Source organism: Lipotes vexillifer, unplaced genomic scaffold, assembly GCF_000442215.2.
Source record: "Lipotes vexillifer unplaced genomic scaffold, Lipotes_vexillifer_v1.1 scaffold1156, whole genome shotgun sequence".
Lineage (NCBI taxonomy): Eukaryota > Metazoa > Chordata > Mammalia > Artiodactyla > Lipotidae > Lipotes > Lipotes vexillifer.
In genome coordinates this window covers 330435-347725 of record NW_006773601.1, presented here as the reverse complement: position 1 = coordinate 347725, position 17291 = coordinate 330435, and the positions used below count along the sequence as shown (strand labels likewise).

Below are 17291 nucleotides of genomic sequence, written 5' to 3'. Positions count from 1 at the left end.
TGGAGAGGGTATGGATAAAAGGGAACCCTCCTACACTGTTGGTGGGAATGTATATTGATACAGCCACTAGGGAGAACAGTATGGAGGTTCCTTAAAAAACTAAAAATAGAACTACCATATGACCCAGCACTCCCACTACTGGGAATATACCCTGAGAAAACCATAATTCAAAAGGACACATGTACCCCAATGTTCATTGCAGCACTATTTACAGTAGCCAGGACATGGAAACAACCTCAATGTCCAACAACAGATGAATGGATAAAGATGTGGTACATATATACAGTGGAATATTACTCAGCCATAAAAAGGAACGAAATTGGGTCATTTGCAGAGATGTGGATGGACCTAGAGTCTGTCATACAGAGTGAAGTAAGCCAGAAAAAGAAAAACAAATATAGTATATTAAGACATATCTGTGCAATCTAGAAAAATGTTACAGATGAACCTATTTGTAGGGTAGGAATAGAGACGCAGATATAGAGAATGGACATGTGAACACAGGGGGAAGGGGAAGGTGGGACAAACTGGGAGATTAGGTTTGACATAAATACACTACCATGTGTAAAATAGACAGCTAGTGGGGACCTGCTGTATAGCACAGGGAGCTCAGCTCGGTGCTCTGTAACGACCTAGACGGATGGGATGGGGCGGTGGGGGTGGGGGCGCGGGATGGAGGTCCAAGAGGTAGGAGATATAGGTATACATATAGCTGATTCACTTCATTGTAGAGCAGAAACACAACACATTGTAAAGCAATTTTACTCCAATTAAAAAAAAAATAACATAGTTCTGCTTTTAAGTAAGTCATATTCTAATTTCACAGTAGCCACTTCAGAATTACTGTGGGGTAACCTACACAGTTATAACTAAAATATTAATTTTAAGAATTTTTAGATTTATGATTAAGTGTGCCTCCAAGTTTTAATAAATCAAAATGTCACCATCAGTGAACCTGTCAGTAGCTTCTAAGCCTTTATATTTCCCATCATTATTTTGTGTAAATATGTAAACTTCTAAAATCTGTTTTGTTATTTTAATTCTTCTGAACCCCCTCCCCAACAAAACAGAAGTTGGTTAAGGAAATTGATATATATTATCCAGCTAAAGATTCAGAAATGGGAATACAAAGTGATTGTATCAAATAGGACATGAATAAAAGATAACTCAAATTCTTAAACTTTTTTTAGTTACAAATTGATACATTATTCTTTTACTAATTACCAATATTGACATTTTATTAAAGCAGCATTTTCCTTGACTTAAATATCTAAGTTTTAAGAAAGATCTCTGTCATTTAACCCTCATACATATTCCAAAATGATCTTTCTTTATGGGTTGTTCTGAAAACCTCACACACCTATCACATAATTTTGTCCAAAAAAACCCCCCAAAACCTGCACCAATGATTTATTCTTAGAATTGTTCATTCTAAAATTTAGTGCAGTGTTGTAATTAAAATCTAAACTTAGTTAAGTAAAAGAAAAATTTTAAATAATTTTCTTAGCGTTTGACCAAGTAACTTAATATTCCCTTGGGAATATTCCTTTCCTAAATTGGAAAATTTTACTTTTTTTGTTTGTTGACAAAACTAATATTCCATAATTGAATATTCTCTTTACAGTAGCACGGTCATTGTCAGGTTGTGAAAATGGTATAGTTTTGGTTTAGCAACTCTGCATAGATAGATGAAGTTTTTATTTTAGGTTTTGACCTTCACTTAATTTGTTGTAGAAAAACATTGATACATTTTGAGTCTTGCCTAATTTTATCTTACTTCATTTTCCCTCTGACAGTGTTTCTAAAATCTCTGAAATGACAAAGCTCAGAGTAATAGCAGTAAACAGTGAAAATAAGTTGTAAATAAACTAAGAATATATTGGTTCTTTTTTCCTAGCATTTCAATCTTGCCTATGTAATGACAAAAATACTGTAAATATATACAATTGTATTTGTTGACCTCACTTTGTTAGCATGCTGATGAGCAAGATATATCTTTACAGCAGAAGCAGAGTAGAAAGAGTCCACTGCAGCTGAAGCTCTGATGCCATTTAACTGACCATGTCACCAGGAGCTCTAAACTTTAGTTCTTGGGGTTTCCCTGGCGGTGCAGTGGTTAAGAATCCGCCTGCCAATGCAGGGGACACGGGTTCGAGCCCTGGTCTGGGAAGATCCCACATGCTGTGGATCAACTAAGCCCATGCGCCACAACTACTGAGTCTGTGCTCTAGAGCCTGTGCTCCGCAACAAGAGAAGCCACTGCAACGAAGAGCAGCCCTCGCTCGCCACAACTAGAGAAAGCCCACGCTCAGCAAAGACGACCCAACGCTGCCAAAAATAAATTTATTTAAAAAATGAACTATAGGTTATTTATTGGTAAAAACATTGTGCTAATGAGGTCTAGGGTCTTCTCGGGTCAAAAATATGATTCATATATGATTCTATGATTATAATTTCATTTCTATTTCTTATTTTTGCCACTCAGAACAATGCATTAGAACTCAGCAAAAGTCATTAGTAGTCCTACTCAGTTGGATACCAAATTAGAAGAAATGTTCTGAGTTATCTTAATATCCTCCCTTGAGTACTAATAGAATAAACCTTTTATTATGAATTTTGGGTAAACTGCAAAATCTGTTCCTGGCTTGTAAAAAAATAAGAAGAAGAAGAATGAACAAACGGAAATCCATACCTGTGAATATGAGATTTCTCTTTTTTTATTATCAAGTCAAAGTGACTTCTTGAGCGGTATGACTAATTCTTAAAAGCAAATGTTTATTGAATGTCTGCTGTGTGCCAGACACAATGCTAGGGATACAGTGTTAAAAGAAGCCCCTGTCCTTGAAGAGTATTACTGGGAGTGCTGACCTAAAAGTGACTGGCAGAAATTAAGACACAAGATTGGTATCTTTATTCTCTGAAGAATCAACTGTGGTGGCGATAATACTGCAAAATGAAATCAAAAGAAACACCAGTGCTTTCTATATGGATGGAGTATATGAACTGTCACTGACGGTGTGATGGTTGTTGCTCTTCCAGCCTTTGGATATCCCGGATGGTCGGAGAGCCCCCCTCCCTGCTCACTACCGGAGCAGCAGCACTCGCAGCATCGACACGCAGACCCCCTCTGTGCAGGAGCGCAGCAGTAGTTGCAGCAGTCACTCCCCCTGTGTCTCCCCCTTCTGTCCCCCGGAATCCCAGGACGGTAGCCCTTGCTCAACAGAAGATTTACTCTATGATCGTGATAAAGGTGAGAATGAAATCATCCATTTAGAGGGTTTGTTATAAGGCCTTGGTCATTCTACTTTCTTTGTCTTAGACCATTACATCACCTTTTTTGTTTCATTGAATGGTGGGATTGTAAAGGATTGGTTGATCTAGGTTGGTTTGTTCATTGGTTTCATGTACCCCCTTCTTTGTGACTTTCGCAAACATCTTCCATAAATGTGTCAGAGGAGCACAGCGCATGGTTATAACAGCTAATGAAAGCTATAAAGTGAATGTGTACAGCTTCACATCATATAACACACAGTTTTTTCCTTGGTATTATCCAGAGTTAAGGATGGTTATGGTAAAGTTTATGTTCCTCGTGCCTGAGGTTAGATTTTGTATTCAGATTAATTTGGGAGGAAATAACTTCTAAAAAATCTGTTGGAAGAATGAGTGTATTTTTAACCAAGTGGGATAAAGTTTAAAAAGTACCTGCAGCACATCAGGGAATATATTATGGTATGTAGATGAATTATTAACTAACACCAATAAGAGTGCAGAACCCGTGGGGTTTCTTATTGCCTGTCAAGCCCTGTCTGCCCATGTCCTCCTGTCTTCGTGTCAGGCACTTGCCTACCACTGTTCACTCTCTTCTTTCAGTTTCTAGCCCCCTCAGACTCAGATACCAAAGGTACTGAAGACTGCCCAGCTTCCACCTTCCTAGCTACTTACAAAGAAACACTGAACTTCCTTTTAACACATTTATTGCTTTTCACCACAAGATCATAGGCAACACAGATTTTAAAACATGAAAAAATTAAAGTTTATAGAATCTTACAGGATTTTTTTATGGGCCTTGTCCTGACTTGACCCCCAACCCACTCAATTTGTTTTATTTTGAGGTATTAATACATTTAAAGTGCCCAAATATTAAGTGCTAAGCCCTCTGAATTTTTACACACGTATGCACTCATGAAACCACTACCTGGATCAAGGTACAGAACATTTTTCGCATCCCAGAAGGATCCCTAGACCCCTTCACAGACAGTATCCTTCTCCTCTCCACTTAGAAGTAACCACTGTTGACTTCCATCATCATAGTCTAATTTTTCCCTGTTACTGGGTTTCATAGAAATGGATTGATGCAGTGTGTATTCTTTTGGTCTGGCTTCTTTCAGTCATCATTACGCCTAACTCTCTGCTGAGATGTTAGATGGAAGCTACTTTGGACTTTGTCCTCTTTTATTTCTGTGGATGGATCTCAACAGTTCTCCCCTTTTCACCTTTTCCTTATTGGAAGCCTTGTGAACTCTCTTCCTCCATTAAGGATGTACTTTAGTTAGGCATATCTCTCTGCTTCAAGTGGAATGTTGATATGGTAGAATGCAGACTAGGAAACTTTCATTTCACTGAGGCATCCTAGGACAGCAGTCACTTCCTCGCATTTTTAGTACGGATGTTTCATAGTAAAACAAACAAGAAAACACCTTGCTTCTAGTAGGAGTATTTGTTTTGAAGGTAAATGGAAATGTTAAATAATCATAAGTTATTGTAGGCTGCAGAGGTGGTATATGGTGAAACAGATCTTGTAAAACCCGTATTTTTTTATTATACCACTAGAAAAGATAAGTGCAGACCACTTTTGCTACTTATTGGCACTTACAGTTGGGTTAAAATTAAAAGTAAAAATAACAGTGATAATAAGGCTAGGCAGTTAATTCAGGAGTTTTGCTTTCTTCTAAGTTTAACACTGTGGATAGTTGAGAGATGCTGAACCAAAAGGGAGATGTATTAGGAAGCTGATAGATGAATTCCATTTTGGTTAGCTGGTTGTGAGATTGTCTTCTTGGCCTCTGCGGGACTATATTCTATGAGGCAATCTCACAACCAGTTAGAGCCATATTCTCTTTATCTATTCATCTGTCCGTGGACACTTAGGTTGTTCCCATGTTTTGGCTATTGTGAATAATACTGCAGTGAACATGGGAGTGCAGGTATCTCTTCGAGATAGTACAATATTCTGAATTCTGGCTGTTTCTTAGAGAAGTTAGACTTCTTCCTAAGACTGCTTTTGGTTGTATATTTTTCTCTATGCCCTTTTATTCTTTTATACCAGATATCTGCCTGCATGACACAAGTGTCTTATCTTTCTTCTGTTCCTCTTGTTTGTTTAATGTAAAATGAGAACGTTGGTCCACATCATCTCTAAGGCCAACAGTTTTTCCCCTAATAGTTAAAACAAACTTTGTTCTTAGTAAAACAAGCTGATAATACTTGTTTTCATACCTCATACCATTATTGGGGTTAAATGAGATATTGGAACAAAGTGCTTAGCACAACTCTTGGTATGTAGTAAACACTCAATAAATGGTGTTGGGTGTGACTAATAGTGATTTTTAAAAAATTTCCTTAGAAACTAAGAAGACTACAGAATCATTTAAGACACTTTTCTGTTTTCTACAAAACTACCTCAGTTTGGGAATTAAGACCTCATGACATAAATATATCTACACTATCATACAAGTATGTTCAGAAAACTAAAGGTACAAAGGAGAGGGAGTTGTCAGTTTTGCAATTTCTGAAACTTACATATTTAAATCATTCAAACTATAGAATAATCTCTGACTCATTACTTCAGAATGGACAGTCCAAATCTTTTTAAGATACTAATTCTAGCTTACAATTTGCATTTTTCCACAGTGAGGCTTAAATTGGTCTTTCGTTTCTTTACATTTATTTCCAGTAAAGAGGAAAAAAAGCAAGCTATAGATTTCTAATAGGTGTGCATCATTAACTCTGAAAACAGAATTGATACTGTAATTTTGTAGTCAACTAGAATTGATTTGGAGTACCTACCTATTCTGTAGTTGCTGTTGTAGACTAGCTAGTTCAGACATCTTCTAGGTGCCTGGATTGGTGTGCACAGGTGGGGAGAGGGATAGGCATTGTGAGTATATAGCTCTAATGAGAGATGTGCTAGTTAGCTGATTATTTTTCTAGTACTCATCTGTTATATCCTATCCTTTTCGGGACTTTATTATTTCTGCTTATTCCTAACATCTGTTTTTCTCCATGACACATATATAATTTGAGACCTATAAAATAATTTTAGTTGATTAGCATAGTGGTTCTTTGGCTGTTTCAATTGCAGTGCCAGGACAAAAACACCCTCATTATTGAGAAAAGTCCAGCCTTTAAGAGACTATGTTCAGGTTTTAGTATTTTGGGTTTGGTGGTTTATCTGACAGATTTTTCCAGTGACCTAAAGACTGAAGACAGCCTGGTAATGTGTAAAGTTGCTAGGCTTACTAACCTAATAACAGCCACAGTTCCTACATGATAATATGTGTGGAGAATTCAGGGATCCAGAATAAGAGTTCTTATTCTCTTGACATCTTCAGAATATATCCTAAGAGTTAGCCTAAATTCTTCTACATTATCATGCCCAAGCTGCAAGGGAGAAAAACAGTCATTTATATAATGTAAATGGCAGTGTCAAATATTAGTTCTTTTAGCAGCTCTGCCAGCTTTCCTTAATAAGGTAGCGAGCCACAAAATCTAGACTTCAGTCTGCCACTTATAGTTGATCTTTGGCACAATTCACTTAGGCAGGTTGTTATAAAATTCTGCAGTTTTGCAAGATATTGTGGAAACGTTGATTATTCTAATCATGACGTCAACTGGACCATTCTAGTCAGGTCAACTACCAAGAGTTGTATTCCAAGAGTCCATAAATTGATTACTTGGAACTTAAACTATGTTTTCCCACAGGAACAATGTATATCATGTAGATGGAGTTTCCAGGGCATAATGCATATAAGCCTATTTAACTCATACTATGATTTAACTTATAAATATTAATATTTCTAAACTTTGGGTATTAGGACTGAGCAGCCCATAGTTGCAGAAAAGAAAGAAAAGTATTATCTTTTCAGGGTCTAGGGCTGACCCCAGGCAGACTTTTAAAAGAGACTCTTTTTGATATCTTATTCCTTTCTGTATACATTTTAAACCCGATTTGCGTTCATCTTTAGGGCTCTATTTCTTAACATTGTTTGACCTTTGCCCTTACCATACTTTAACTCTCCACCTTCTAGATATCCTAATCAGCCAAGATTTTGTGGTACTTTTCTTTTTGTGGTTTATATTGTGAAAATAGATATGTTGGATATACTTCTTTTAGCTACCACACCTTGCAAATTGCTGCTTTTGAGCCTGAATCTGTTTCTCAATCAAAAGATTCTCCCCACATAATTCTAGGATGCTTATTATCCTAGAAGAACCTCTTGCTGGTAAAATTACAAAGAGTGTAGAAGTCTTATTCCAACAAAGGAGTTATTCCATAGGTTAAAAAGTGAACTTTTCTAGAATTACATCCCTAAGGTCATCTTCCCTGTTTTGCTTTTTCAAGAGTACATCTAAAATTACATATACTCCCATTATCTGATGCGTATAAGAAGCATCCAGTAAATGCCTTTTCCCCCTCTTTTGGAAAATGTCTACAATTTTACTAATAGCAGTTGCTGTGCTAGCTCTCTATGGATGAGTTACTATTCTTAATTCAAAATTATTAGTAAGTATACAACTCAGTTCTAGCAGTTACAACTCAGTCTAAAACAAAAGCAAACCAAAATTTATTAATATGTCTGCATATATAATTTCACTTAATCTTCTATTATCTATTTACTAGACTATAAGCTCCATCAAGAGCAGGTAACTTTATTTTGCTCACTACTTTATCCTCAGCAACTAGAGTGGTGCCTAGCATTAGCATGGAGTAGTGCTTAGTCGAGATTTTTTGAGTATTCCTTCTTCATGGTATGTCCATTTTTTTAAGAATATATTTTTATAGCTTTGTTGAAAACATTGGTGTCTTTTTCCTTAAGTGGTTAACTTATATATGTTAGGCTTTTGAATGTTCAGGAAGAGTATGATAATCCTCCCCGCTACCACCAACCAAAAAAAAGATAATAAACAGTCACCACTCTAAGAGTATGCTAACTTAGTGATCATAGGCCTTTGGTAAGAAAGAAGCCATAAAGTTCAAATTTCCTGTTGAAATTAGGGGAAGGGAAGTAACTTTACTAAAATCCATCTCATCTTCTACTCTGATCATGACTGGGGAAAAAATAGGGTATGGGCTAGAGGAAAGGGGATCTGTTGAATTTTTTTCTCCCTGTTATCTTTTATGTTCCTCTGAGAAGAAATATGGACACACTGAAGCCACTCCTTGCACTGTGTCTCCTTATGAGACTAACAGAAGGCAGACCCAATGAAGCTGTTGCCTAAACTCTAAGACTCTACTGAGGAGAAGCATGGAATGTTAGATTGGAACTTGATCGTCTAGTCTAATGAGGACACTAGAGTTGAGATAGATCAAAACAGTGAGGCAGATAGCATGATGGTAACGAACTCTGACTCTGGTGCAGCCAGGTTGAACTCTGCTCTGCCACTTACTAATTATGTGTCCTTGGGCAAGTTACTCAACCTCTCTGTATCTGTTTTCTCACCTGTAAATTAAGGAAAATGATAGCACCTGCCTCATAGGATTGTTATGATGATTAAATTTGCCCAGGTGACTTTACCTTTGTTATCCCCTGTAATATTATCACAATCTGATGAGGAGGGACATTGTCATTATTTTAAGAATGGGGAGCCTAAGGCTTAGAGAAATGAAGTTAACTTTCCTAAATCTTGTTAAGTCCAGATGCCAACAAAGATCTTCTGTAGGAACCTCACACTACTACTTGCTGCCTTTGCAGGAGGAACAGCCATTACACAGTCATTCAGCTATGAAAGAGCCTGGTGTGTGGAGAACAGTTAAAAAAAAAAAAAAAAAAATTGGGTGGCTTGAGCATAGGGGTAAATGGTAGAGAGTGGAAAGAAGTGAGAGTGGAGAGGTAGGTAGAAAGGCCACTATTTCATAAGGGCCTTGTAGCCTTGCTGAAAGAAATGAAGAACCAGGCAAGCAAAGATCTTTTGTCAGCTAAAGTAGGGGTCTGCAGCCTGTTACGAACCCCGGTGGCACAGCCGGCAGCGAGCAGCAGGCGACTGAACAAACAAAGCTTCATCTGCCGCTCCCCATCACTAGCACTGCCACCTGAGGCACCACACCCCTCACCACCCCACCCACCCCCGTCTGTGGAAAAAACGTCTTCCATGAAACCGGCCCCTGGTGCCAAAAAGATTGGGAACCGCTGAGCTAAAGGACATGACCAGCTTTAAGGATAAAGCTACAGACGTGGAGAGAGACAGCAAGAGGGGAAGATGCTATTTTAATAGCCTAGTCCCGTCTCTCCAAACTTGAGTTATTACATACTTTTTCAGCAATTTTTAATTTGTACCCGTAATATAAATTTATATATTTCTAAGTTATGTAAGTACACAATTCAATCCATATATGAAATATTTGCTGGTAAAGCTTAGTTTCTTATTTTTAGAGATAAAAAGTAAATACGTATAAATGTTCTATTTTCTTCCTGCATATCAGCAGATTGTTTAGTGCACCTTAATTGGGAGACCACAGGTGTAGGACAAAGGAATTGGAGGAAACAGACTGAAGAAGAATCAGCAGCATTTGGTGGTTGATTAGATGTACAAGGCGAGGGATTAGAAAAATGAGGATAAAGGCAAAGTTCTAACAAAGTTCTGGCTTGGGACATAAGAAAACGATTACCACTATTAATAAGGCAGTGAATGTCAGAGAAGGAACAGGCTTTAAGATGACCATTATATAAGTTTAAGATTACATTTGGTTATCTGCTGAAAAGATGTTATAATACCATTTCCCTTTAGCAAGAACTGGGAAAAAAAAAAAGAGAGAGAGAAATACTGAGTTTTACCTGATACATAGCATTTTGTTTTGTCTTCTGTTTTGTACATAATTAAGTGCTCAGTAAATATACATAAGTGTACATTTAAAATTATATTGAAATTTTATTAGAAGTTTTCATTTTCTCCCCCTGTAGGATACTTTAGGAGCACTTTAATATGAACAGTGTGTTTCAGTGTTTTGAAAACTGATGTCCCTAGAAATTTTTTCATTTAAAAACCTCAAGAATATAAAAAAAACTAAGATTGCATCAGACTGATTTTGATTTTGTTGAGAACCTTAATTACATTACTTTTCAAGATATAAAATATTCTGGGTAATCTGAAATTTATTTTCAGTTTAGTTTTACCATAATGATTTATGAGAGACAAGATTTTAGTCTATAAATTGGTTTGCAGACTGTCTTCAACAGAGTGATTTGCTTTCATTTTTTAACTGCCATGTCGGATAGTCAGATTCAGGGTGATTTGTTCGCGTTCATGTAAGGTTCCGAGTCAGTAATTAGCATATCAAGGATGCCAAGTCAGATTTGGAGACAATAATAAGCAATGTTGTTCTTCATATCAGGATTATGTTTGCAGAAGAAGCATTGTACTTATTGTGAGTACACAAAAACAAAAGCACAACTATGATTTGTTTGCTTTTTTTGTAAATTAGTATCAATTCAGTGAATATGGAATAAATGATTAAAATATAAAACACCTTCCACATATGACAAATATTTAATTAATGGGCCTAACATTTGGAATGTAAGTCCCATTAATTCAAAACAGTCTTATTTGAGACAAAGTTCAAAAATATAAGTAACAAGGATTATGTTACATTTTCTCTCCTTACCCTTTGCTGAATGCTGATGTAAGGGAGATCTTAGCTATAGCTGATGTGTTGTTTTATTAAAATTTTGTAACCTTCTCATAAAAGGTTGACTTTGAAATTGTAGAGAAACGTTAGAAACTATTTGTAAAAGTCAAATGTTCTCCTTACTCTTCCACAGTTTTTTTTTTTTCACTGAAAATGCAGGTTTTCAATACAATCAGTAATGCCAACTGGTTCCAAAAGTTTGTTGTCAAGAAACACTACAGTTGTTTCTCCTGATTTCATTAGACCATCAAATTACACTACAGCTGATAATTTCATTCCCTGATGCAAAAAAAGTAATTTTTTAAATTGAAGCATAGTTACTGTACACTATTATATAAGTTACAGGAGTACAATACAGTGATTCACAATTATTAAAGGTTATACTCCATTTATAGTTATTATAAAATATTGACTATATTCCCCCTGTTGTACAGTATATCCTTGTAGCTTATTTTATATCTAATAGTTTGCACCTCTTATTTCCCTACCTCTGTATTGCCCCTACCCACTTCCCTCTCCACTGGTAACCACTAGTTTGTTCTCTATATCTGTGAATCTGCTTTTTTTGTTATATTCAGTAGTTTGTTGTATTTTTTTAAATTCCACATGTAAGTGATATCCTACAGTATTTGTCTTTCTCTGTCTGACTTATTTCACTTAGCATAATGCCCTCCTAGTCCATCCATGTTGCTGCAAATAGCAAAATTTTGTTCTTTTTTATGGCTGAGTAGTATTCCATTGTGTATACATACCACATTTTCTGGAAAAGAAGTAATTTTAATACTAGAATAGCAATTCTGTTTAGATCCTATTTAGTTCATCATATTTATAATCTTATTCTAAATTGGCTAACTTTGTCACTAAGTTTAGTGTTTGTTGAACTCTGCTCGTTTTCTCAGCCTGTTATTCTAGCTTCGAAAGATAGAATAATAATTACATTCTACTGGCTCTTGCTACACATGTAATAAATATTTATGTAGAGGAATCTATAGAAACTGTATACTTTAGGCATTAGTTTTAAAATTTTGGAATGGTAGATCTCCATATGCTAAAGGATGCCATCATGAACTGGCAGAGTTCCTACTATGCAGTCATAAACTGGAGAATCTGGTACTCCAAGTGTTACTCGGCTTCCCTGCCAGACACAAAATCTTACCTTTATATACCTTAATAAAGTTAGTGTGCAGACCTATTAAAAATGACATTTCTGGTACTCTCTTCTACCAAGAAAGTAGAATAGGCACTTAATTTCTGAATGGTTCACCTTTGTTAATTTGTGAATTAGGAATGATGTGTTCTTTCTACTATTGTAGCAGTATTTATTGAGAGCTTATTCTGTTTCAGGTACACATTTTTCACAGCCATCATATCAGTAGTTATTCCCATTTTATAGATCAAAACACAAGGGGATCACACTTTTCCTAGGCCATGCAGTTAGGCCTAGACAGAAGTCAGATGGCTTGACTCCATACCAGTGTTTTAACATTTTCATGATTGGTTATCAAATTTGGCTGTACTTCAAAAGCATTTGAGAGCTTTACCAAAAAAAACAGCCAGCACAGGCCTGGGAATGGGCCCCAGACTAATTAAATCAGAACCTCTTGAGGGGTGAGGTTTCAACATTGGCATTTAATAGTATTGTTAAAACATCTTTGGTGAGTCTAATGTGAAACCGGGTTAAGAACCACCACCTTGTAATTATATTGCTTATTTTAGAATTAATTTTACTTAATTTGATAAAGTAATCTGATAGTAGGAGATAAAGCACGTATAAAGACTTAGGGCTAGAAAAGAACCATGGCAGAGATTTTACATACCTTCCTACATAAATGAAGCAACTTAATATATATGATTTTTTTTATACTAGAATTATTGGCCATACAACTTAATATACCAGAAGTAATGGAGGCCATTTATAAGGAGAAATTCAGAAAACTCTAAAACTATAAAAGTACACACAGTTTAATGAGTCTTGTTTCTATATGGAATTTCAGACTTCAGTAATATCTCTAACTTTTCCAAGCTTTAGTTCATTATGATGTGTTTTAAAATGTTTGTCAAACTACTTATATTTTAATCATAAATATGGTACACATGCATAATTATAATCTTTTATAATAAAATAGTCAATAAAATGTTTCCATACTCTTATTAATTTTGAGATCTGGGTGATTCTGTTATAAATATAGATGAAACTATTATGAATGCAGACAGATATGTAAATAGTTGTATTCATCACATCTAATTTCATTGGTTATGAGGTTATAAGAACATAAAGTAACATTTAACTTAATCTCAATTACATGTCTAGTTATTATCCTGTTGTGGGATAAGAGAATGAGAAAATGTATCATGCTTGTGAACAGAAGGGATTAAATTAAGATTACCATGAGACTTCATCCTGAATCTCCTGAGCAAGCATGCTTACCTCACATTTATAATGTTCTCTTAATGAAATGTGGTTATTAAACTCAACACAGAGTTCTAAATGCAGGAGTTAGACAACCAAGCTTGGAATGGGTAGAATAGTTTGTTCATGGGAGTTGTTTTTAAAGCATGCCATTTGTAAAGCAAAAAAAAAATATTTTGGTACACTGTTCCTTTTTTGTATGTTAGAACCTTTTGTAAAAATCACAGAATTTCAGAGTCAGGAATGGAAATTCCTTTAGTTATATAGAAACTTAGAGAGGCAGCTGTGTTGAAGGTTATACAACTATATACAGCTAGTGACAGAACTAAAACCCCAGAAAGTTGTCTCCATTCCCTGTTCCTCTTTGCACTCTATCAGATTGCTTATTTACCTGAAGAGAAAACCCCAGATTTAAGAAATCTCTTTACGGCTCCAAATTTCTTTCTTTCAAGCTCTGTCTTTCCAGACCACCAAACATTAAATGAAATACACACACACACACACACACACACACACACACACGTATATATATATTCTCAACAAACAGTTTTTATTGAAAAGTCAAGGCAGTATAATAGCACTGAATACTATCTTTCTGGGATAGCAATATATTGTGTTTGTTTGTTTAAACATTTGTCACCCTCCTCCCCGCCCCCAATAAAAGAATGTTTAAGTGGGTAAAACTCTGTAAAAATATAAGCCCCGGAAATTAGAAAAATTTCAAGGAGAAAAACCATTTAATATTTAATTCATTGTAGATTGTTTATAGGAAGACAGTTAGTTTTGCTGATTATCCAACTCACATCTAGCTTTCAATTCTGGGAAGGTCCCTTGAAACCATCAGTAATGTCATGAGAGAAATCATGTGGTAGGTCTGATGATGTAATAAGAAATAGAACACAGGAGACGGTAAGAGTGGCCAAGATGACTTTTCTTACATGATAATAGGGTGGATTCTTAACTACTGACATGGTCACACCCCTGCTGAAGGCAGACAAGGCTTGTTAAAGGCATCGAGCCCACGGTTTTAGGCCCATCCTGCGTGCAGCAGGGCTGTGTTGTTACCACCAGTCCTCTCCATGGAGACAGTACACACCATAGCTGCTCTTTCATGTATATCCTTGGCATGGCTGGTCGTTGCTTGGATAATAAAGCAAGGTCAACCTGTATTTTTGGTATTATACCGAGTTCAAGACCTCATTCCCACCAGTTTTTGATTGAAGACCAGTCGTTTTGGTTTAGCCTAGCTCAAATAGCAGCAAAGTCTGACTCTAGTCAGGTTAATGATGTTTTGCATCTACCTAAGGGAAAAAATAATATTCCTTCTCCTCCCTCCCATTTGTTTAAGCAAATATAGGATAAATGTTGAGTCTAAGAAAATCCTCAAGTCTTGAAGAAACCCGACGTAACTCTAAGACTTAATTCCTTCCCAAGACTATGCATAATCTCTATGGACATGTGTAACAGTAGTGATGGGGAAACTATGAGATTTTCTAGGTTTCCCAATAATGTGGTCTTGTTATTTTGCAGGCAATGATTTCCCAGCCAGAGATATAGCCATATTCAAATATAAGCACACATCTGCATGCCCAACACTTACATAGATGCTCTTTGAATCATTCACCTAATACACTCTAAGTGTGCCTCAAGGGTCTACTTTCTAAGTGTGTATTATACTTCATTAATGATGATTAAAAAAACCCTCCCTGTTACTCAGATTCTGAATGTTGGACCATGTACTGTATCCTAAACTGAAGCAACTTATCAAAATTGTGACACCTGAAATTTATGGTACTAATGCCATCTTTCAAAATACATACAAAAATACTACATCTCAGTAGGTCATGTGCTTAGTATTTTAGCATGGGGGATCGGTTTGCATTAAGTCAGAATTTGTTTAAATAGGACTATTGTATTTATAAAGGTATGTTACTGACTTTACAACTTGGCATCTTAAAAAGATAATGACATATTTTGGTGGATATGAATTTCCAGAATCCTTTGCCAGGTAGGGAGAAAGGGAGAAACTGCATATAGGTTTTATGGCTTTTCATGAATAGACCATTTCTTTTTGGTCAAAAATACGAAGAAAACATGTTGGATAGAGATGCTTTTAGATTCCTCGTGCTTCCAGCAGCGAAAATACAAATAGTGCTCAAAAAATTCTTTTATATAGACATTTTAAAGGCAAAATTCTGAACATTACCTTTTTATTGTGGGCCAAGGGAAAGTATATTGTGTTATAAGCCTATTTTTCCCTGAATACATGTTATTCACAGTGTTTAGAAAAACTAACGTTTCTGCTAAGAACTTTTGTAATGAAGATTATTCCACATATTAAAATTTTCAATTAAACCGGTTGAACAGTGAGAAAATATAGAGAATGCTGTATTTAATCTCTTAAAATTCTGCATGGCTATAAATATTACCCCATTTATTTACCTTTTTGAAATACATAATGATGTATTTATTTTCAGGATTACAGCTCTACTTTACTCAAAATCCAGTTGTCTGGACCAAAATATCTGCTTTTTATGTTATGTGGTATGGCAGATTACTATTGCATTGAAGCTTTTATTCATAAGATATGTACTACACAAGGATGTTAGAAACAGCTTTGCAATAAAGGAAGCTCCGTGGTGGAAGCCAAGGGGCAATAGTGGATAAACTGTGCAAAAGGCTGCTTGTTTGGAAATCAAATTTAATTTAAAAGAGCTTTCAATCACTAGTTAATATAACTGCTTTAAATTTACAGACAGTGGGAGTAGCTCACCGTTACCCAAGTATGCTTCATCTCCCAAACCAAACAACAGCTACATGTTCAAACGGGAGCCCCCAGAGGGATGTGAGCGAGTGAAGGTCTTTGAGGAAATGGCGTAAGTAATGTCTTTTCTGTCAGCTGGGATCTGCAAAGCTGTAAAGCTTTTTACTGAGACCAGTTGATTACAGATGAATCAACTACTCCATCCAGCTGATAATGTGTTTCAAAAGCAAATTATGAAAAGAGAGTTGAATAGGCAAAAGAGATCTTATTGAAGGAGAATTAGAGTCTGTGTGCTGGAAATATGCTAATACAAAGAAACTTGGAAATTCATCCTTACTACCTAAAAGATTTATTTTTAATCATTAAGAATTTTCCTTTCAAAAGTTCTATTAATTTAGATGGCTAAAAAGAAAAAGACATTTAGCAGCAAAGTGAATATCCATGTGTGGCTAGCCTTAACGATAGTGATACCACAAGCCAGAGGGAACTCACTAACTCGTCTCCTTCCCTGTAGACACATCTAGCATGTGTATTCATTGAATTTAGACTTTCTGTTCACAGATTTTTTTTTTCTTTTTGAAAGTTCGGTACGTATAAAATAGAAATTAAAGGGAAAAGAGGTTCATGCTGTAAATACCTGGCAGAATAACTCAAAAAAAGAGCGTGTGGCTCTTGGACTCACTCATCCCTTTGTCCCAGTGCAGGTGCCCTAGTGGAGGCTGCTGCACTCTTGTAACCTAGAAGGGGACAGAGACGGGTCCTGCAGGAGTTGATGGCTTAGTTCCCGGGGAAGGGGAGGGGAGGAAGGGCTTGTGGACGCTGTTCTGTTGGGCTGACTCACCAAGAAACTACTGAAACTATTTTTCCTGATCTGTGTTAGTAGAAGTATGTATAGAGATACAGAGAAAGGAGGAAATGCTTAAAACCAAATATATGATTGGGTAATCCCTCTCCCAATGTACTTAACAGAAAAGGTCATTTTAACATCGCATAATCCATGTTTCTAAATGAATGAAAGCAAACTAATCTCTGAAAAATTCTGTCTGCCCAGTCCTTTTGAAAATCCTTCTGTTTTAAATGTCACCTCAGTGCTGTGTACATCAGTAGTGTGCCAGCTGACTTGTGCTATGGAAGATGTTTACCCCTCTGTGTACACTTAATTCATTCCCTGCCATCCACATTTTAGCTGTTTTAGAGAACTCCAATTAATTCAG

The 17291-nt window shown here is 36.1% G+C and overlaps 1 protein-coding gene across 1 annotated transcript in view; it reads left to right on the top strand.

Annotated features, from left to right (window-relative positions):
• The window catches only part of GLCCI1 (glucocorticoid induced 1), a 142571-nt gene that overhangs the window by 124878 nt on the left and 402 nt on the right, over positions 1-17291 (top strand). Inside the window, exons 8-9 of the mRNA XM_007448446.1 lie at positions 3040-3250; positions 16069-16189. Coding sequence (XP_007448508.1) covers positions 3040-3250; positions 16069-16189 — 332 coding nt within the window. The remainder of the gene's footprint in view (positions 1-3039; positions 3251-16068; positions 16190-17291) is intronic.